This window comes from Cannabis sativa, chromosome 9 (assembly GCF_029168945.1).
Source record: "Cannabis sativa cultivar Pink pepper isolate KNU-18-1 chromosome 9, ASM2916894v1, whole genome shotgun sequence".
Classification (NCBI taxonomy): Eukaryota; Viridiplantae; Streptophyta; class Magnoliopsida; order Rosales; family Cannabaceae; genus Cannabis; species Cannabis sativa.
Window position 1 is genome coordinate 10,504,256 of NC_083609.1, and position 21,464 is coordinate 10,525,719.

At 34.9% G+C, this 21,464-nt stretch overlaps 3 protein-coding genes and 3 long non-coding RNA genes across 6 annotated transcripts; 3 read left to right on the plus strand and 3 right to left on the minus strand.

The window, feature by feature from the left end:
• The first annotated feature begins 467 nt into the window (after window positions 1–467).
• LOC115723309 (uncharacterized) lies at window positions 468–17,092 on the plus strand. Its single transcript, XR_009684287.1, has 2 exons — window positions 468–850; window positions 17,055–17,092. It is a non-coding gene; the product is annotated as an uncharacterized LOC115723309 (long non-coding RNA).
• LOC115710190 (uncharacterized) lies at window positions 2,418–3,720 on the plus strand. Its single transcript, XR_009684389.1, has 3 exons — window positions 2,418–2,769; window positions 2,854–3,289; window positions 3,385–3,720. It is a non-coding gene; the product is annotated as an uncharacterized LOC115710190 (long non-coding RNA).
• LOC133030782 (uncharacterized) lies at window positions 10,967–11,693 on the plus strand. The gene is made up of 2 exons (XR_009684333.1): window positions 10,967–11,031; window positions 11,127–11,693. It is a non-coding gene; the product is annotated as an uncharacterized LOC133030782 (long non-coding RNA).
• LOC115723764 (uncharacterized) lies at window positions 12,129–13,884 on the minus strand. Its single transcript, XM_061103673.1, has 5 exons — window positions 13,747–13,884; window positions 13,298–13,641; window positions 13,075–13,201; window positions 12,415–12,929; window positions 12,129–12,330 (listed from the first exon to the last, which is right to left on the minus strand). The coding sequence occupies exons 1-5, from the start codon at window positions 13,882–13,884 to the stop codon at window positions 12,129–12,131; spliced, it is 1,326 nt and encodes a 441-aa protein (XP_060959656.1).
• LOC133030979 (uncharacterized) lies at window positions 13,916–15,386 on the minus strand. Its single transcript, XM_061104135.1, has 3 exons — window positions 14,670–15,386; window positions 14,226–14,546; window positions 13,916–14,128 (listed from the first exon to the last, which is right to left on the minus strand). The coding sequence occupies exons 1-3, from the start codon at window positions 15,384–15,386 to the stop codon at window positions 13,916–13,918; spliced, it is 1,251 nt and encodes a 416-aa protein (XP_060960118.1).
• Window positions 17,093–17,255: 163 nt separating the features above from the next.
• LOC115723085 (uncharacterized) lies at window positions 17,256–21,070 on the minus strand. The gene is made up of 10 exons (XM_030652501.2): window positions 20,825–21,070; window positions 20,574–20,668; window positions 20,302–20,366; window positions 19,982–20,025; window positions 19,458–19,535; window positions 19,119–19,272; window positions 18,365–18,541; window positions 17,877–17,939; window positions 17,641–17,797; window positions 17,256–17,544 (listed from the first exon to the last, which is right to left on the minus strand). Exons 1-9 carry the CDS (start codon window positions 20,947–20,949, stop codon window positions 17,687–17,689), a joined length of 912 nt encoding a protein of 303 aa, XP_030508361.1. The 5' UTR covers window positions 20,950–21,070; the 3' UTR covers window positions 17,256–17,544; window positions 17,641–17,686.
• Between the last annotated feature and the right edge of the window lie 394 nt (window positions 21,071–21,464).

Sequence of the window (21,464 nt, forward strand, 5' to 3'; positions counted from 1 at the left end):
TTTATGTAATTAGAAGTGCAATGCCAAATTTATAGTGGAGTCAGGAGGAATTAATAAGATAGAAAATTTACTTAGTAAATTCTAGAACTACTTATTGGGAGCTTGATTGTATGGGCCTATGGTCCCCACACTAGTTGAGATCATATTGTCTTGTAGACTCAATTAATTAATTTTAATTAATCAATTAGAATTCTGAATAAGACTGTCTTGTTTGTGAATTTTCGCTAAGTAAGGGCTTGTTTGAGAAGAAAAGAGGATTTAGGGTTTGTTAATTAATTAAGAGATTTTATAAAGTCTAATTAATAAATAAGTTAAATGATAATTTTATTTGATAATTAATTATAATTATTAAATAAATAGAATTGATGTTTATAGAGTTAGAATTAAAACATGACATTTGTAAAAAGAATGATTAGTTTAAATAAAATGGCAAAATTAAAATCATGTAGGGCCCACTAGGGTTAGGCCATAAGGATTCAATTAAAGCAAATCTTTATCTTTTGTAATCCCATTTTAATTCTAAACCTAACACTATAACTTATCCTATAAATATAATAAGATGGCTCTTATTTTCTAGGCTTAACCTAATTCTCTCTCTATCAAACAAATAGAAAATAGAAAAGAGCCACCTTATTTTCGAAATCTTCTTCTTCTCTCCTTAAAATTTCGAAGCCGATAGTGATTGAGGAGTTGCCCACACAATTCAAGTCGAAGATAGTGTGAAAGATTGTGTAGAATTCTATCAACTGAAGTAGAATTCAGGTTCAAATCTTGATCATACTCTGTGACAGAAAGGATCAAGGGTTAGAGACCTAAACGGAATGAGTCATATAATTTTGCTACAACCAATGTAAGGTTTTCTATAAACTTTTATGTGTTTATTTCATTGTTTTAGGGAATTTATATTTAAGATGTTAGATTATAGTTTTATAATCAAACATATATGTTAATAAATTTAGATCTTGGTAAAATAACATCTAACAGGTTCATCAAGGGTAGAATCTTCTGTTTAGGTGATAAAATCTGTCATGTGTCACCCGAGTTGATGTTATGCCACCTTGTGTAGAAATTTAAATAACAAAAGAGTATAAAAGTTTTCCTACCCGTGTGAAAGTAAAATTATAGTAAAAGTAAGATTTTGTATTTTTCATGTAAAAATTTCTAAAATTTAATTCGTTGATGTTTTGAAAGTATAAATATAAATATTATTTTTTTAAAATAAATATATAAACATTATATTGTAATTATAAACTTTTTTATTAATTAAATATATCTTATATCTTATTCATAGTTTATGGGGTGTTCATAAAATAGCCGATCCAATCCAATCCGTACGATCCAATCTAATCCAATCCGCAAAGTGCGGATATCCGCACATGCGAATTGAATTAGATTGAAAAATTCAAAATCCCACACTTGTGCGGATTGAATATTGATTGATATGTAAAAGTAACCGATCCAATCCAATCCAATCCACACATATTTATAACAAAATTAAAAAATTATATATACAAATAACATTTTAATATAAAGAAAATAGTAATTTAAAAGTCTAATACATATAATACAATTATATTGCAAAACTTAATAGATAAAATGTATATTTTATTCTTATATATTTTTTTCTACATACAATTTAAAATAAAATTAAATATTTTTTATATATATTGTTGGAAATTATTTGTTATACCAACACACTTAAAAAAGGGCAAATAATACAATAGTATGCAAAAGTGATATTTTTAAAAACTAACACAAATTCCAAATGTATGTTTCAGGGCCCAATGTTCAAAGCTCATCAATCAAGTCTTACAATTAAAACAAGATAATACAAATTTCAAGGGAACCATTCAATGGTTCGGTCAGCACCAATCAACCCAAGAAAAAATAAAGTTTCTCTCTCCAATCAAACCTTTTCACACTTTGATATTCAATTGCTACGGCCCAATAGTGACTCTCTCTTTTTACTTTGTTGTTATTTCTAATGTTGTTCTCTGTTGTTGTATCTCTCTGGCTGTGACTCTTTATTTTTGCTCTGTATATTATTCCTTGTTGTATCTGAGAAAGGAGGTGCTTTTCTCAGATACAACAAGGAATAATATACAGAGCAAAAATAAAGAGTCACAGCCAGAGAGATACAACAACAGAGAACAACATCAGAAATAACAACAAAGTAAAAAGAGAGCCTTTTGGCTGTGAGTTGTCATCTCCATGTGAGCTCCTCCTAGAGTGTTCATGTAAAAGAAAAGAGATTTTTGTTAGTATCAAAAGTGAGAAAAACAGAGAGAAATACAAACTGTTGAAAATCAAAAGTGTAACCTTTGTTTGATGATTAGTGGAATCAAGCTGAGGGCTTGACGGAGAAGTAGCCGGTTGTTTTGGGCGAACTCCGAGATCAAAGTTTTGGTGTCATCTCTGTTGGAAATTAATAGTTCGGTCCACAAGACTAAAGAAACCCTATGTCTTAACCCTAATATATAATGTAATGACACAAACCCTAATATTCACTATCACGGCAGCCACACTTTCTCAAAGAAATATTCAAAATATTTCAAACTCTATTCTCTCTTTCCTTCTAACGGCAGCAAAGAAAATTTTTGGGTTAGGGTTACAAAAATTTTCCTTTCTCTTCTTCTTCTTCTCTCAAGAACAAAGTAGTAGTGTTCTAGGATTTCTAAAGCTTTCTTCCTCTTCTTATTTTTCTTCTACAGCCGCACCCATTTCTTCAAGATCTTTTCTTCTCACTTGTAATGGCAGCTAAGGAAATAGGTAAGGTTTTCTTATCTCTTCTTCTTCTTACAGCAACAACTATTCTATGGGATCTTCTAATATGTTTTTCTTTTCTTGCTACAGGTTCTAGATTATGGTTCTAAGTTTCTCTTTGCTCTTCTCTACTTACCCGAAACTACACCCAGAAAAATACAAAGCTATTAGCTTTTATTTTCGGCAACAGTTAGGTTTTTCTAGGGTTCCAAAATAATTCTTTCTTCAGCCCCTTTTCTACCCGAAATAATCAAACCAAGAAAAACACTAACTCAACTCCAACCACTCAAAACCGAACCCCAAAAAATCCCTTTGACTTTCGGCCAAGAACACATCTAACCCGAAAATAGCAAGAACACTCAACATACACACAAATACAAATATGAACAATATAGAGATTAGGGTTAGAAATACAAACAGAAATGGTAAAGATGGAGACACCAAATTTGATCTCGGAGTTCGCCCAAAACAACCGGCTACTTCTCCGTCAAGCCCTCAGCTTGATTCCACTAATCATCAAACAAAGGTTACACTTTTGATTTACAACAGTTTGTATTTCTCTCTGTTTTTCTCACTTTTGATACTAACAAAAATCTCTTTTCTTTTACATGAACACTCTAGGAGGAGCTCACATGGAGATGACAACTCACAGCCAAAAGGCTCTCTTTTTACTTTGTTGTTATTTCTGATGTTGTTCTCTGTTGTTGTATCTCTCTGGCTGTGACTCTTTATTTTTGCTCTGTATATTATTCCTTGTTGTATCTGAGAAAAGCACCTCCTTTTATATACTGTTCTGTGATCTGATCTAGGGCAGAGCCCTAGTGATATTTGTAACTGTTTTTATAACTGCTTCAGTTGTAACTGTCTTTATGTTCTTTAGTCTTGATATTTGTTGTATCTGATGTAAGGGTATATTTGTCAAACCCTATGAGTGGTGTTATTCAACTTAAGGGTAAATAAGTGAATCTGTAACAACAAATTCCACCCAGATTCTCTTATTTACCCAAGGATAGTTGATGATGCTATGAGGGCTTGAATGACCCCAAGGGTCAGTACCATTTGTTTATCCATGGCAAGTTCAGTTTGAACTTAGCTAGGACAAACACCATGGTCTTCATGTTTGTGACACCTCCTTGTGTCACCTTGTTTTTCTCTCTTGTATAGATCAAGTCACAAAACCCTTCCATTTGGTTTTGTGACTTTCTAAACGCAAGTATAATGCATGTTGTCTTCTTTATGTACCTTAAGATCCATATTATAATCAACCAATGTATCTTCCCAGTCAATACCATATACTTGCTAACAGCAACTATAGTATATGTTGTATCTGGTATGGTACTCAACATGAAATACATCTTTGAATCAATCCCATTAGAGTTGAGGATCTTACTCATATCTTCCAACTCTTTATTTATCTTACTGCATTTTTCTTTATGTCTAAAAGGCCACATATGTTTCACAACACTCCTTCCCTTGGGTTTTGGAACACAAACCCAAGTCTTCTCTTTACTCAATGAGTCTGTCTCTTCATCCATAGCACAGTTCCACTTCTTAGCATTTTTGCTCTTCATAGCTTCTCCACAACTTTCTGGTTTATTCTTCTGTCCTTGCAAAGTACTTAACAGTGCATAGGCAATGTCTTCATTCCAAATGTTGAAGCTATACTTAGGATTCTGTCTAGGTGCTCTTTTAACTTTGTCTCTAGTCAATTGATAGTCTTCCAACTCCTCTGCTTGACTTTCCCTTAGGTTTCCTTGTTCTAACTGAACAATGATTTCTCCCTGTTCCACTTGAACAGTATTCTCTCCCTGTTCCACCTGAACAGTGTTCTCTCCTTGTTCCACCTGAACAGTGTTTTCTCCCTGTTCCACTTGAACAGTGTCTTCTCCCTGTTCCACCTGAACAGTGTTTTCTCCTTGTTCATCACTTGGAGTAGTAGGTCTTAGATCAACGTTGATTGAGTTACCTGCATGGTTAGTACTAGGGCAAGAACCTAAAACATTTGGGTTAGTAGCAATGCATGGAAAAATATTTTCATCAAATATTGCATCTCTACTATTAATAGTTTTAAAACCTTTTTCTCTTACCCAAAGTCTATACCCTTTTGTTCCTTCTGAATATCCCAAAAATACACACTTTAGAACTCTAGGCTCTAACTTTCCATCTCCTTGGTGTGCATATGCTGCACACCCAAAAATTTTTAAGTGGGATAAATCTGGTGGTTTGCCGGACCATCTCTCTTCAGGGGTCTTTAACTCCACAGCACTTGATGGGCTTCGGTTTATCAAATAAGCTGCTGTGAGTACTGCTTCTCCCCAAAATCCCGTAGCTAACCCTGCTTGGAATAGCATGCACTTGGCTTTATTTAAAATAGTCTTGTTCATCCTCTCAGCTACTCCGTTTTGTGGCGGGTTTAATCTTACAGTCTTATGCCTTTGAATGCCATTGTTCCTGCAATACATGTTAAACAAATCGCTGCAGAACTCTAGACCATTATCGGTCCTAAGAGTCTTAACTCTTTTGTTAGTTAAATTTTCAATTGAAATTTTCCATTCTTGAAATTTTGCAAAGGCATCATTTTTATGTTTCAAAAGAAAAACCCATACTTTCCTAGAGTAGTCATCCACAATGGATAGAAAATAACTACTCCCCCCATGAGTAGCTGTATTTTCTGGACCCCATAAATCAGCATGTATATATTCTAAAATTTCTTTAGAATTATGTGTCCCAATTTTAAATTTAAGCCTATGATGCTTACCCAATGTGCAATGCTCACAAAAATCAACTTTACTTACTTTATCCTTGCATAAAAGATTTTGTTCACTCATAATTTGCAAACCTTTCTCACTCATGTGCCCAAGTCTTCTATGCCATAAGATTGCCTTAGAATCTTCAAGAGTTTCTGTTGTGTTGTGACAATGTGAAATTGGTTCTCCCTTTAGGTAGTATAATCCTTCTTCCTTGTAGCCTTTCATTATGGTCATTGAACCTTTGCTTAGTTTCATTGTACCTGTCTCAATCTTACTCACAACACCAAGGTCATCTAGCATACTTATAGAAATTAAATTTCTAGCTAAGTTAGGCACAAATCTTACACCTGTAAGAGTTCTTACAATACCATCATACATTTTAAAGCTCACATTACCTGAGCCTTCAATATGGCATGTTTGGTTGTTGCCTAAGATGACCTTCCCTCCTTTAGATTCCCTGAAATCAGAAAGTAAAGATCTATTATTAGTCATGTGAAAAGTGCATCCTGAATCTAAAATCCATTCTTCTTTGAATTTAGTTGCAGTAATGTAAACTTCTCCACTCTCATAGCCATCACTTAGATTGGCTTCATGCTTCTTTCCCTTTTCCTTTGAGAAATGATTTTCTCCCTGGTTTGAGTCACCATTGCTACCATCTGTTCTTCCTCTGTTACTTCTCTTCCAAAAATAACAGTCCCTTCTGATATGCCCCGGTTTACCACAGTGATAGCAGCCTTTAGGATCTTTCTGTCCTCTTGATGGAGACTTCCCATTTCCATATCTTCCACCCTTGGAAGAATCTTTGCTATTACTCCTTCCCCTATTGTTCCAAGGCTTCTTCTCATGAGGCCTTCCTCTACTCAAGTTCAGCTCACCATTAGAGCTCCCCAACTTGTCATTCTTCATCTCTAAGTCCATAGACTTTAGTGCAGAGATGACTTCATCTAGGGTAATCGAAGTTCTTCCATACTTTATTGCTATCTTTACATCCTTATAGGATTCCGGTAATGAGTTGAGAATGATGATTGCTTGGTTTTCATCACTCAAAGCTTCTCCTTCTCCCGAGTTAGCCAACTCTATATGCATCTTCAGAAATTCATCTAAGTTGTCTTCAAGACTTTTAGATCTATTCATCTTGTAGCCAAAGATCCTTTCTTTTAGAAAGATCTTGTTTGTTAGTGACTTTTGTTGGAATTGCACTTCCAACTTCCTCCATATCTTTGCTGGAGTTTCTTCCTTATCAACCAACCTAATGATTGCATCACTTAGGTTGAATATGATAATCCCAGTAGCTGTTTCAAGATACTCTTCTTGCTGTATCTTGGTTGTTCCTTCAAGCCATTCAATGGGTTCTTCAAGGACCCTCAACAGCTTCTGTTGTGTCAGTAGAGATCTTATTTTCCTCCTCCATATTCTATAGTCACCTGATCCATCAAACTTATCAACATCAACTTTAAAATTACTCATATTGTATTTGTTAAAAAATCAAATTAGATAAAGGTTTAGAATGTCCTCCAAATCTCCAATATCTAATTCCTCCTCTTGATTGCCATCCTTGTGTTCTTGATTTTCAATATCTTTCAAACTTGCTTCTTTGATTGTATAATTTTGAATCTCTTTGCGGAAATAATTTGGCTCTGATACCACTGTTGGAAATTATTTGTTCTAACCAACACACTTAAAAGAAACAAGTTAATACTAGTGCAAAAGTGATATTTTTAAAAATTTCTACACTTTCTGTTTCAGGGCCAATGTTAAAAGCCCAACAAGTTAAAGATCACACACACAAAGAACCAATAAAGGTTCGGTTCACACTAATCAATTCCAAAGAGAAACAAAGTTTCTCTCTCCAATCAAACCCTTTCTTTGATATATATATACCTTCGGTCAAACCAACAAAAGCCAAGTCAAAACTCCCTTTTTCACAGTATGGGTTCGGCCCAAATAATCAAAGGCAGCCCAATTCAATATTCTCTCTCCAATCAAATCAAAAGGACAGCCCCTTTTTCTCAATTCAATTTTTTTTTCTTCCTTTGAATTTGTTATTTGTTATTTTATTTATTTAATGTGTTGTTGGAGACATAAAATAACTATAATTTGTTTTATTTTGTTGCTAATTATGTGAAAAAAAATATTTTTTTCATAAATATTAAATAATTTAATATTAAAAAGTAACCGATCCAAAGTGCGGATTGGATTGGTTTGGATTTGAGCTATTGTGCAGATTGGATTGGATCCAAAAAAAATGAAATCTACACTTAGTGCGGATTGGATGTTGTTTGACCAAAAAAGTGCGCATTGGATCGGATGAACAGCCCTGGATGTTGTTTGACCAAAAAAGTGCACATTGAATCGGATGAACAACCCTAATAGTTTAGTTAGTTTGAGTCTGTGTGGTGGCTATTTCGTGCCATATATGATGACTAAGATGTGCCACAATTGGGGGTTAATTGGGTAAAATATTATCAATAAGCTATAATAAAATTTAGGGAAAAAAACAGGAATATTCTAAAAAGGGAAAAATATTACAACAATACTGTGGGCCGGCCCAATGAACATTTGTACAGCCCAAAAGGAAAATATTACAAAAATACCACTTGCCCTTACCTTCAGCCGCATGTCACAAACGGAGAGGATGAATGAAGCTCCATCGATGCAGTCGGCCACGCAACCATAATGAAACCAGATCGAACGTAAAACAGCTGTAAATCCCGTCGAATTTCAATAGGAAACGATCAAATCCAACGATCTAAACATAAATTTTTTAAAAAAAAGAGCAGGACAACCGTGGAGAAACTGAAATTCAACATTTGATTTCGGTTTTTATAGTGCAATATCACTTAAACGATCGTCGAAAATTCAGATTGAAGCAATGTAAATCTGTATTGAACAGATCTGGAGCTCCCCCTCAAATCCAAAAAAAAGGTATGAACTGAATTTTTTTTTCAACAATGATACATAGCATTTTTAGTTGCATTCTGGTTGATTCAATGGTGTGCAACAGGCAATTCATATGGTAAAACCAATAAACAAGAACTGATTCTGATTAAGGAACCAAGGGATACTAATAACTTTTTTTTAATTTTTTTTGCGTTGGCTTACAGTTGCATTATCGTTTGAAAATGGTTTAGAAATCATGAAGAAGTGTTATATGACAAGTACCAAGAGCTAGCATATATACAAGGTAAGATGTATGTTAATGGTAGCAAATTAGTTTTATAATAGTTGTAAATCGATCTGATTCGAATAAACATGATGAAAAATGACAATGAGTAAGAACTATGTAATTTTGGGGATATAATTGTGGTTTTTCAGTTGGTTTACAGTTGCATAATCATTTAATAATAGTTTCATTACGTTTTTTGCAGGAATTTATTGTGGAAAAGATAGAGGACAGAACAGTTTGAGAAATGGTTAGTTTCCCAAAATTTAAATGAAGTTTCTTAATAGTTTTATTCTCGTTTCTTTGTAGTTTATTAACAACCAAAAAAATGGCAAAATCAGGAATCAGGACAGGAAATACAATGCTTGAACAAAGGAACAGAGATAGAAGTAAGTTTGTACTCTATTTCATAACATAATAAAACCAGTTTTAAAATTCGTTGCCTCGGACTAATAACCATTGCAAAAACACAGGAAAGGAAAGACATTCCATTCCTAGTCTTCTACAATGGAAAATTCGATGATTGAATGAATTATGAAAATTATGAAGCCAGTGGACACTACATTTCTGCCAATTGTAACTATGAAGAATTGCAACAGAAACTCAAAGATGCCCTGGAATGCAACCAAGAAAACACTGTTTTGCAACTGAAATATCAAGTGAAGGAAGGATACCAACCATTGAGGATAAAGGATGATCAAAGCCTGCATTTCTACATACAACTCAAGGCGAAAGACCCCGACTTCACAACATACCCAATGTGTGTGAATGTCATCAACAACCCAACAACAACCATCGATGCAACATTCTTTGGAAATGACAATTCATTAATTACACATAGAAGCGCCTTCCAACCAATCGAATACAATGCAGCAACAACAGAAGACTCAACAAATCAACAACATATAATTGAAGCAAGAGTACTGGAATTTGGGGAAGAAAGTTTTGACTTCATGGACTATGCAAAACTTGTGGCAGAGGAAATGGTTGAGCAACTGGAAAACACCCGAAAAAAGGAACCAGAAATCACAGATTATGACGAACTACTAATCACAGATCCGCATCATCCTGAAATAGAAGAAGCACAAATATACAAAGACAAAGAAACACTGCAGAGTGTGCTTGGTTTCTATGCAATTAGGAACAACTTCCAATTCAGAGTTAAAAAATCATGTGCAAGAACATACAAGATTTGTTGTTTGGATCCAAAATGCAAGTGGGCACTAACAGCATCCAGAAACGGGCCAACAAAGTCATTCATCATTCGAAAGTACGACAGAAAGGTGATACACACTTGTGATCTAAACATCAGATTTGCCGACAAGAGACAAGCTACAACGAAATTGATTGGAAACTACATCAAGCCACGGTTCACCAACATAAAAACAACTCAAACGCCACAAGACATCAGAGGAGAAATGAAACACAAGTATGGGGTCAGAATGAACTACATGAAAGCATGGAGAAGCAAAGAGCACGCGCAAGAAGAATTACGAGGAAAAGCCAACGAATCATACAGGTTGCTGCCCGGTTTTTTGCACATGTTGCAAAAAACTAATCCCGAAACAATAGTGCACATGGAAACAGAGGATGACAACAGCTTCAAGTACTTGTTTGCCGCACTGGATGCATCAATAAAAGGATGGAAGAAATGCAAACCTATAATAGTTGTTGACGGAACTTTCCTTAAATCAACATATGGAGGTACACTGCTCTCTGCTTGTACACAGGATGCAAATGGGCACATTTTTCCACTAGCTTTTTCTGTTGTGGATTCAGAAAACAACAACTCATGGCAATGGTTTTTCACAAAAGTGAGAGAAACATATGGGATTAGAGAGGAACAGTGCTTGATCTCAGATAGACATGAGAGCATAAGTAAGGCAGCTTGTCAAGTATTTCTAGAAATCACACATTGCTATTGTGTATACCACCTGTTAAGCAACCTAAAAGCAACCTTCAAGAAGAATGCAAGCAAGCTGGATAAACCATTCTTCGCTGCAGCCAGAGCATACACAGAGAGGAAATTTGAATACCATATGAGCGAGTTGGACAGCTTGGACATCCGTGTAAGACCATATTTACAACAAGTTGGATACCACAAATGGTCAAGATACCACTGCAAAAACAACAGGTATTCAACTATGACTTCAAACATTGCTTTGAATCTCTAAATGCGACAAACTTGGCGGCCTAGAGAGCTACCAATCACAACAACGATGGAGTCATTGAGAGCATTGGTTCAACAATGGACATACACGAAACGGGAAACAAGCACATAAAACAACAACATTTTTAACACCTACAGCAGAAAAGAAATTAGTCGACAACTTTGTGGAATCATTGACAGAAAATGTAATGACATGTTTAATATTTTAGTTGCATTATAATTTCTTTATAGTTTGTTTCTCGTTGGTATACATATTAATAGTTTTACACTTAATACGCAGGTAAAACCAATAAACGAGACCATGTTCGAAGTCATTGAACTAACCAGATCATGGGTCATCAACCTGAAGGAGAAAACATGCAGTTGCAACAGATTCCAACTTGATGAGTTACCGTGTGCTCATGCGCTTGCTGTTATAAAAGAGATGAACTTGAATGTTTACAACTACTGTTCGGGTTATTACACCACGCGAACATGGCTTGAAACATACATCGGCTCAACATATCCGGTACACAATCACACAACTTGGGATGTGCCACAAAACATAAAAGATATCATTGTTCTGCCACCAAACCAAAAAATAAGATCTGGAAGACCAAGGAAACGAAGGTTTTTATCTGAATGGGATACAAAAAAACATAACAGGTGCGGCAAATGTGGACAACACGGACACAATCGAAAGACATGCAACAATCAAGCAATAAAATAGATACATATGAAATATTTGAATTGTTTAATTTTGTGTGCAAATTCAAATAGGTTGATCTGTGATGTTCTAAATACATGGGATTTCATTTTTATGAAATTTGAAACAGTTTTTTAATAGTTTCAAAATCGTTTTGTTACAGTTGCGACCCTTTGTAAAATATTAAGTGGCGGAATGACTTCTTCTTCACAGTTTTAAAGGCAGTCAGTCAATAATTGATAAAACATCACTTGAATAAGGGAAAAGGATTAATGGAATACGAAGAATAAATATACATTCATAGCACTATTTAGGAAAAATGAAAACATAGTTTGTATTTAGTTGGTTAATAGTTTCTCTATAGTTGTGCGACCGTATATAAGAACTTGAACAATTAAAAAAAACAAACAACTTTGGGAAATACAAACCTATACAATAAAGATATTATAAGGAGTGAATGTCAAATATCCTAAAAGTTTTAAACCAGCTACATAGTATAAAATCAAATATAATACCTACATTGAAACAACAACACTAAAACTTGTCAAGTAAATAGATTCAACAAATAACAGAATAGAGCCACCAAATTAAAAGATCCTATTTCTTCAATTTAGATGCCTTAGAAGACTTGGTTTGCTTCTCATCCTCGCTGTCAATACTTTCGTCAATTTTCCTTTGTCCGTACGAGTAGAAAAGTGAAGCAAGTCGGGTTCGATAAACTTCGATGTCAAAGTCTGCAGGGACATCCTTTCCGTGTATAAAGAATTCAGCAAAGGCAGCAACATATGCTCCACAATCACTGTTAAAAAACATAGAGAAAAAATAAACAGTTTAGAAACTAAAAAACAACATAAAAGAAACTTAAAAGAAACACTCACTTCGCCTGGCCGGGAGACGCTTGAGACCACTAAGCTCCACGATTCTGAATGGAGCTGTAGGGTCAGAAACTGAGGCAGGAGCTTGTGCTCTATTCTTCCAGAACCCAAGTAAATCGAAAAACAAAGGCAGCAACACGGAATAAGCCTTCATCGCATTCCTAGCTGCGGCATTCATCTTCGCGGTTCTCAAAGAACTGTACAGAAACAACGTCCCTTCGTTCACGTCAAGACGCCCAAAAACCCAATGACTTTCCCTTCTTAAATTGATGATGAAAAGCACGTGATCGGCTTCATACCAAGGCTTGGAACAGGGAATGCGCATACCTCGGATGTAATGCGCAATTGGGTGGGCAGCGTGAATGTGTGACATCTTAGTCTTCATTGACTTGGCCTTGTTAAATTTGTGGTACAATGCTTGGATGGAATCATCAAAAAGACAATCAGTAGTTGCGAAATTCAACGTCACAGCGGAAGAATACTTACCTTTTTTCCGAAGGTAATAGAATATGGTGTTCATATGCTGAGAAAAAAAAAACAACACAGAAACACAAATGAAAAGGTTTAACAACTGTAAAAAAACTGAAATGTAGTATCAAAACTAAAAAACATTTATAAAGCAACTAAAAACAAACTACCATAAGTACAATATAAATTGGAAACTTTACCGAGTCGTTCATAAACATGTCGCATGTGGCCAAATGGTAAAACCAAGTTTTATCCTCAACATAATCAACACCTAGCCTAAAACCCGGGGTAAATTTCTTTGCGCCGTCTTCATAACAATTATAATGCCTACAACAACAAAAAAACAGCAAAAAAATAGCATTAAAACAGGAATAAAACTGGAAAAAAAAATAATACAAAAACAGATTTAATAAAAACAGTGACCTAGGATGTTTAAGCAATCCTTCACCAATCCAAGAGTCAAATTTTGCCTCAATCTCGGTAGATACGGGATCAGCAAAAGCATCATTAAGAGCATAAAGGCCCTTCACATAAGTCACCATTTTGAAATCCCTATCATCCCCAGCTGATTGAGAACCTGAGGACATAAGCTCCATTGGAGTGCTCCCGACATCAGCAGACCCGAAATCAACAAATGGAGATTTCAAGGCCGGAGCACGCTTTCTCTTATCCAACAGAGGTGTATCAGAGACAGTATCCTCAGTTTCTTCATCAGTATGAAGGGCATCTGACTTTTCACCAACAACATCTGGATTGGGTGCGGGGACCTAAAAAATAAAGAATGCATTAAAACAGTTGCAAAACATACTAGAAACTAATGAGCAACCAAAAAGAAACCTAGTTTTTTTGAAAACAATTAAAAGTAAACTTACATTGATTTTAGCAACAGCCTCCAAGCCAGCCAACACAACTTGATCATCATCTATTACAAGCTGGCTCAACCCATCAAAGAAATCGTCCCCCTTCAATCGAGACTCATCGCCCTTCCGGCTTCTCAACATCCTTAACATTTTTATCACTCCTCCAACATCCTCGAAGGATTCACATCGGCGAAGGAACGGCGGTAACAGCCTTGTCAGCATCATCAGCATCCCCACCAACTTTAACCAACTCACCACCATCGTCGGAGTCGGAATCAATATTTTCTGGATCAGGCAATTGCTTCTCATCAACCTCGGCATCATCATCATCATCATCATCATCATCAGCATCATCATCAGAATCTTGAGTTACTAATTCATCCGATGACTTTCCCTGTATCAACCAACATAAATGAAACTTAAATAAAATAGTAAAGAAACTATACAAAAAAAATATAAAAAAACCTAAACAATAAAATAAGAATAAATACCTCGTCAGAAGGACGACGATGAATGGCATTAACTTTCTCTTGGATATCCTTAATTACAGTCATTACGGATTTGAAATTAAAATCAACAAAACACCTCAATGAAATGAAGTCCTCGGCCAATGATGATTGATTCGAAATGAGCATCTCCAGCTTAGATTTCATCCAATCAATATCTGCTGAATCAGACTTCTTTGAAGATGACCCACCCTCGAAGGATTGCTTCGCTACACCACATTCATCAATAGATTCATCGATAAATAGACCGTCAAGTTGAAGCTGCTGCCTCTCTTCATCAGTAGGACGCATGTTTTTTATCTTCAACTGAACAGCATAATCAAACATAATATGAAAAAAAAATTAAAACAATTGGAAAAACCAAAAAACAACAACATAAATAAAACTGAAAAGAAACAGGAAAAAAACAGTAAAGAAACTGTAAAGTACCTTCTCCAAAGGTAAATCAAAAATCTTGCCCTTCAAGTCTCGAAGGGTTGGATTTTTGGTGACGATGGTGTTGCTCCAGTTCAGAATCCTGGGAATAGAAGATGAAACTCTCTTACAGAAAGAGTTCACCATTGCAGGACAGCATTCATAAAACCAAACAGTGAAAACCCAAGGACATCCCAATGCCCTATACCAGCCATCATATTGGCCTCCCTTCTCTGCCTTTCTATTTTTCATAATGATCCCATGCTCAATCCTACCTTTGAATGAGTCAATTGTCAATTCAAATGATTCCCTACCCCAACAATACTCATCCCACCGACCGCTATCAACTACATCTAGAACAAACCTAGACACTTCTTTGTCAGGAGTATTGCTAAGAAGAAAACACTGAATGAAATACAAAACAGCCATTTTCAAACCAATAGACTCATCCAAACCCCACCGACTACCCAAAAAAGCATCCTCGATGGCTTTGTTGTCAATAGTTTTTACACCACGGAAACATGTTTCTACCGATTGATTTGTTTCCTGTAAAAACAACAACTTGTTGCAATCACCGAAACAATCTAAACTAGAAATTAGGTAAAATTCTTCGGCACTAAACCGTATGCAACGGCCAGCAACCTTAGCCCAAAACTCCTTAGGATTAGGCTGTAAAACTTCCCTTAGTAATAAACTATGTACGACTTGCGGATGAAAAACAAACTCGGGCATATCCAGAAAATGCCCAACCGAGTCCGACGAAACAAAGAAAGCAAATTAACAGATAAAGTGTTTTTAATATTATCTATCACGGAATAAACACTGGTGCATACACACTTAGATCTGTAAAAATCAGAAGGATTAAATTTACAGTCCCAAACTCCGCAACATAACGAAAAGTGGCCAAGATAAATTATAAATCTGAATAAAACAGTATGAAAACTGTAATACAACTACAAACAAACTAAAAACAAACTATCAATGGCAAACAACTACACAGAAAATAACAGTAAATACCTGAAATCGTTTGGAAACATAAAAAAAATAGTAAACAACTAACCCTAAAAGAAATTGAAAAATGCAGTATAAAAAGAACAATAAAACTATATTAAAACAACAAACAAACTAAAAAACATATACAACTATAGAAAAATATAGAGCAAAGATTTGAAAATCGTTTTGAAATCTAAAATATAACAGCAAACAACTAAACCTAATGAAAATCGAAAACACATCAAAACATACCAGTAACAAACTATTAAAAAACTGAAAAGAAACTACCGACGACTGATTGAAAACACCAAAAACGAAAACAAAACACATAACCTGTAAGCACAAAAAAACACTGAAAATAAAGAAAACAAAACCAAATTAAAGAACAACACCCAGACCAGAATCAAATGAAATGATCAAAAGCAACAATAAATAACTAAAAAATTTAAAAACATGAAACAAAATGCGCAAATGAAACCCTAAAATTACACAAAGCATAATGAACATGAAAACGCCAAAATCTGGGTAAAGCATAAATGGAAGAAAGGGGGAAACGAAAATAAAACTAAAAACCAACCTCAGTCCGATCTTCAGCATGTGTAATAGATTTTTGAAATTTTTTCCCAGAAATTTCTGGAAGCGTGTGCTCCTCCAAGTTCAGCTTCGTTTTCTTCGAAGAATGGGGTCTCACACGCTTCGGCATTGGAGCTTCAAAATCAGAATCAAAATCATCAATGATTGGGCGTTTACCCTTGGATTTGTTGGCCAAAGATTTCTTGCCCATTTTTGATTTCTGTTTGAGAACTGGAGAAGGGGATGAAGATGAACGAGTGATTGCCATCCTATAAATAAGATTGAAAAAAACTGAAACAGAGAGGGAAAAACAGTTGCTAAATCGTGGGCTAAGAGGAAGTTGAAAATTCGTGGATGAACCAAAAATAAGAGGGAAAAACGTGATAAATTATGGGTGGTTAATGGAGGTTACTTGAATTCAAAATGAACTTAGAGAACAGAAATGAAGAATCGAAAATGAAATGAAAACAAAAAGAAAAAAGAGAGGGAAGAGAGTATGATTTGATTGATGATGCATGGGGAGAGCACACGTGTATGCATGGTATGATGAGTAAGTGGTAAATGTGTAATAAAAATAACTTTGTAAGTAGAAATGTAGTAATAGGCGTGTGAGGGTAATTTTGTAATAAAGTGTGTAAAAAGGATTTTTCATGTAAAAATTTCTAAAATTTAGGGTCGTAACTAAACGAATCTCTCTTCCCTTTGGTTAAATAATTTTTATTTCATCTTTAACCGGTTGTTTAGATTTAGTTTGTTCTAAGTAAGAATTTTCTACAATAAATATATATAAAAATTTAAAAGGGACACTAATTGGAGTTCGTTTTTGTAATACAGGTGGTCTTTCAACATTTCTAACAAAAATTTTGGCTCTTTGGATGGGATTGGAGTTGGGTTTGTTATTGGTCTGCATTATAAATTAGATTTGTTGTCGCTGGTTTTATTGTTGAATTATGTTAGAGAGTCCCACATTGTTAATGTGTGGAAAGAAAATAGAATATATAAGAGGAATGTGCTACTACTCTCATTGCCAATTGGTTTTGAGATGGAACCTCATTCATCTTATTCCCATATCGTAATGAGTTGGGCATCTTTTTCTTATGTCATGCACTTTGACTAAACAATGAGCTTTTTTTGTTTTTTTTTTTTTGTTTTTTCTTTGAATTGACAATGAGCTTTTTTGGAAGAAGCTACTCCTCCCATTTGTAACTCAGTTTCAGTGTAGTTCTAATACAATATTTTATTCTTGACAAAAAAAAAAAAAAAATACTAAATCATAATCCAAATCCAAAACAGCTCTTTCAATTAGGTACTGCTGCAGCCAAACCTGCATCAATCAGGATTTGGTTTATTTTACTAAAATGAATATTAATCGCGTTTCTACAGCTAAAAATAATATATTCTTTGAGAGAAAATTGTATACCTTATTAATATGGTAGAATTTTATTCAAAAGATGTATCTTAGAGCATCACAGCGCTGATGAAGAGAAGCGCTCAGCAACTCTTGGTAGCCACTCTTGAAAGTAGGCCTGGCAATCCATCTCAGCACGAGAGATGGCGTTAAGGGGAGTGACAGTAATCTGGAAAATGAAATCATAAGAACATTGTTAATCACAGGAATAACCTCTTCTATAAATTGAAGTAACCAAATATACACACATATCCTTCTTGCAAAATTCGGTGATCTGTATCATCCTCCTTATCTGATTCAGCACCCATAACCTACAAAAGCAAAAACGCGTTTATTATTCAATATTTGTCAAAAAGGATGCAATTAAATTTAAAATATGAAGTTAGAACACAAGGAAAAGTAAAGTTTTCCCAATTCATTTTAAGCGTTTACAATCAAGTACTTCCAAAAAATACATAATCATAATGCACAAACAGCAGTCATTTCAGAATCTTTAGAACCGAATTCAGCAGCAGCTATTAGCTTCAATATAAGTATTCTTCTTTTGTTTCCAATCTTAGGAGACTCGAAATATGAATTCTAATGTGTACCACACACAATATCCAAGCATAGAAACTATCAAACTTCAAGGAAACATGAAGAATAGAAAAATATACAGCAGAACAATGGCAAGAAACAAAAGTAAATTAAATGATAATACAAAAGCTGCAGAAAGTAAAATGATAACAGGACATACTTTTCTTTGGAAGAATCGATAGTCTGTTGACACAGCTGAAGTATCAACTTCTGCAGACCCAGCTGAATCTGATTCCATTGTCATGGTTGACAACATTTTGGCTCCTTCCATATCAGAAGAAACTTCTGTCCATCCCATTCTGAATATGGTCTTACCCTGCTTAGTTAGCTTATATCCCTTCGAAGGCACAGTTAGATAGAAATTAGCATTGAAGACACACAAGTCAATCAGACTCAAAGAATAGATGATGGGGTTATGGGAGGAAAAGCAGGAACTTCATTGTATAGAGAGGCTTAAACAGGTACCTAGTTGTTTTGCCTTCTTTCTTTCTTTACTTTTTTACCTCTCTCTCTCTCTCTCTCTCTCTCTCTCTCTCTCTCTCTCTCTCTCTCTCTCTCTCTCTCATGAGGCCAATCATAAGCCGAAAGCCCCGAGGCATCATGGAGAGTTCTCTCTTTTTTTTTGTATGAGACTATGGTCTCTCTTATATGAATTCAATAAAGCTTCCCTCCAACAAACTCACAGCCAACTCACCCACCAAAAAGACACAAGTTACCCCTACCCCGTTTGTCCAGCCCTCCTTCTAGTGTAGTCGTATAAGAGGCTTAGCAATCCTATCACATTTTGAGTTGTAAGCCTCAAAATAGACTATGGTTTTGAGTGCCAAAAACATGTCTTACAAACATAGTTCTAAGTTTAAAGCCTTTTTGCATGCTCTTGACAAGTTTTTACTCTATTGATACTTCCTACTTACTTTATGATTAGCGACATCTGTAGGCAGATCTATATTCAAAAATGATTTTTTTGGAAATGTATGGTTCTTGACCTCCACCAAAATTGCATCGATGATTGGTAAACAAGCCTTAGCAGAGAGTGTGAAGTCATCATTATGGCTTTTACCTGCAACCCTGCAAGTCAAGTATCCAAATACAAGTTTCATTGTTTCCTCTATTTTTGCTAGTAATAAAAATCAAGACTAACAAAGAAGGTTTGTCAAAAACGTGTGAAATATTGAATTTCAATGAAAAAATCTGATGCAAGAATAAATTCTCAGTGACGACATCTATATAACCATTCACATATTTGCACCTACCAATCATAAGATACAGAGATAGAAGGTACACCATTAAAGAAAGCTTCCCGAGCTCCACCGACTGTACCAGAGTAAACACTACAGTACAGTTAACAGAAGAAACCCAGCTATTAGTTTAAAACCACAAACAAGCCAACAAATTCAGTAAGAACACATTGGTGGAATAGGTTGGGTAAATAGCTAGAACAAATACAAAATGAACACGTCATCAAGTGTGTTTAGCTAACTCAAGCAAGATCAATTTTGAGAATAAATACATCCCCAATTAAGCATTAGTTCAAAATTACTGATAGTCAATCAGTTAAAATTTCTCTGCAGTGTCTTTCTTAAGGCTAATCTGTAGTCTTTTAAGAGTGAAAATTCACTCGTTAGGAAGTGAACAGGTTTTCCAGACAAGCTATACAGTCATATACTTGGGAAAGCCTACACTAGGATTGCTTCCACTCCGCTTCAACTAATTCAGCAACATTATTCCATACTATACTCTTTACTGTATAATGAACAGTTGATGAAATATTACGCACATGTGATAACCGCAGTTGTTACCCATGTTAATGCCGCTGATCACCTGTGTCGATGCAAATATGCAAATCAGTGACCATTAAAAGAAAATTAACTACACACTCCAGTCACCTGGAAATTAAATGTTAAGAGTTCTTTAACACTACTAAAAGGATCAAACTTTTGCCAGGTTATGGGAAATATTCATACTTTCTTGTCACAGCAGCTTAAAAAGGATCATACTTTTGTTTTAGAAGGTAAAAAGTTGCATCAATTTTAAGCAAAGTATTTCAAGATTAAACAGATATGAAGAAAACAATGAACTGGTAAATTAGTAAAATACCAGATCAGGAATTGAAGGAAATAATGCTTTCGAGAGGCCAATTGAAGAACAATCTGCAGGAGTTCCTGAACATAAAAAGATGCATGAAACATGAAAATTTTCCTTGGAAAACAAACAAACAAGCAAACAAATCCTGCCCATGAAACTAGCAAAATTTTAACAATCGCGGCTTCAAAAATATTAAGCATAACACATGAAAAAAGAAAACGACAACCATTAATTATATGAGTAATTTAATGTAATAAATTAAAGACAGGTCTTTCGAGGCAAACCAGAGACTGCAAAGGCAGTGGTTCCTTCAATTTCTACTTTATTAACAGCAAGTGGGTGGCGCCAAGTGATGCTGTGACTAACAGCTGACTTTTCACTGTAAACACATTCGAGCCATTTCTAATCAAACTATACTAGATTAAGAAAACTACACCCTTATCTCATCGAACAATTCTATTGTAGACTGAAAACGAATACAAAACGATCCAGAATAAATATATTAGCTGAATGATAGTGAAATTGAAATACGTACGAGTCAGGGGCGCAGACTTGAACAATGTAGCGAGAAGTTGAGACCAGAACCTGAACCAAAGCTCGTAGGCCCGGCGCGTCGATCCCGTCGTCGTTGGTGACCATGATCGTGGGTCTGTATTCCATCTCCGACGTATTTGGAAGAAGAATAATGGGTTAGCAAACCAAAAAAATAAGAAAGAGAGATAAAAGCGAAAAAAGAGGAGAGGGTTCAAGTTTCTCAAGCCTTATTATTATAGCTTTACTTCTAGTAATTATTTTTTTTTAACATACCTCTAGTAATTATTAGAATACTCTAATTAGGTAGTGTTTGGTTTGTGGTAATTACCTCTAGTAATTAAAGTTACTAATAGAGGTGGCCAATATCCAATCAAATTTAATTGAATCGAACCGATCCAATCCAATCTAATTACAAAAGATTGGATATTCAATTATAATTGGATTAGATTAGATGTTAAAAGTTAGATTCTAATTGAATTGTATCGATTATTGGATGTTAATCTCAAAATCTAATTAAAAACTGATCCAATCTAATTACATTATTTATATTGGATTTTTTAGTGTTGAATTTGTAACATTTGGTTGTTTTATGTATTTATTTTCATGATGTTTTGTTCTATTTTATTACTTAGCAATGTTAT

Excerpts from the sequence above, each read along its gene's own strand:
- LOC115723085 (XM_030652501.2), bottom strand. The coding sequence starts at position 20,949 with ATGGAATACAGACCCACGATCATGGTCACCAACGACGACGGGATCGAC. Across the intron at positions 20,026-20,301 it reads TTCCTTCAATTCCTGATCTG|GTGATCAGCGGCATTAACAT; the intron begins GTATTTTACTAA and ends GCATCGACACAG. Across the intron at positions 18,542-19,118 it reads CAGATGTCGCTAATCATAAA|GGATATAAGCTAACTAAGCA; the intron begins GTAAGTAGGAAG and ends GTGCCTTCGAAG.
- LOC133030979 (XM_061104135.1), bottom strand. The coding sequence starts at position 15,386 with ATGCCCGAGTTTGTTTTTCATCCGCAAGTCGTACATAGTTTATTACTA. Across the intron at positions 14,547-14,669 it reads TTGATTTACCTTTGGAGAAG|TTGAAGATAAAAAACATGCG; the intron begins GTACTTTACAGT and ends TATGCTGTTCAG. Across the intron at positions 14,129-14,225 it reads ATCGTCGTCCTTCTGACGAG|GGAAAGTCATCGGATGAATT; the intron begins GTATTTATTCTT and ends TGGTTGATACAG.
- LOC115723764 (XM_061103673.1), bottom strand. The coding sequence starts at position 13,884 with ATGTTAAGGATGTTGAGAAGCCGGAAGGGCGATGAGTCTCGATTGAAG. Across the intron at positions 13,642-13,746 it reads AGGCTGTTGCTAAAATCAAT|GTCCCCGCACCCAATCCAGA; the intron begins GTAAGTTTACTT and ends TTTATTTTTTAG. Across the intron at positions 13,202-13,297 it reads GGATTGCTTAAACATCCTAG|GCATTATAATTGTTATGAAG; the intron begins GTCACTGTTTTT and ends TTGTTGTTGTAG.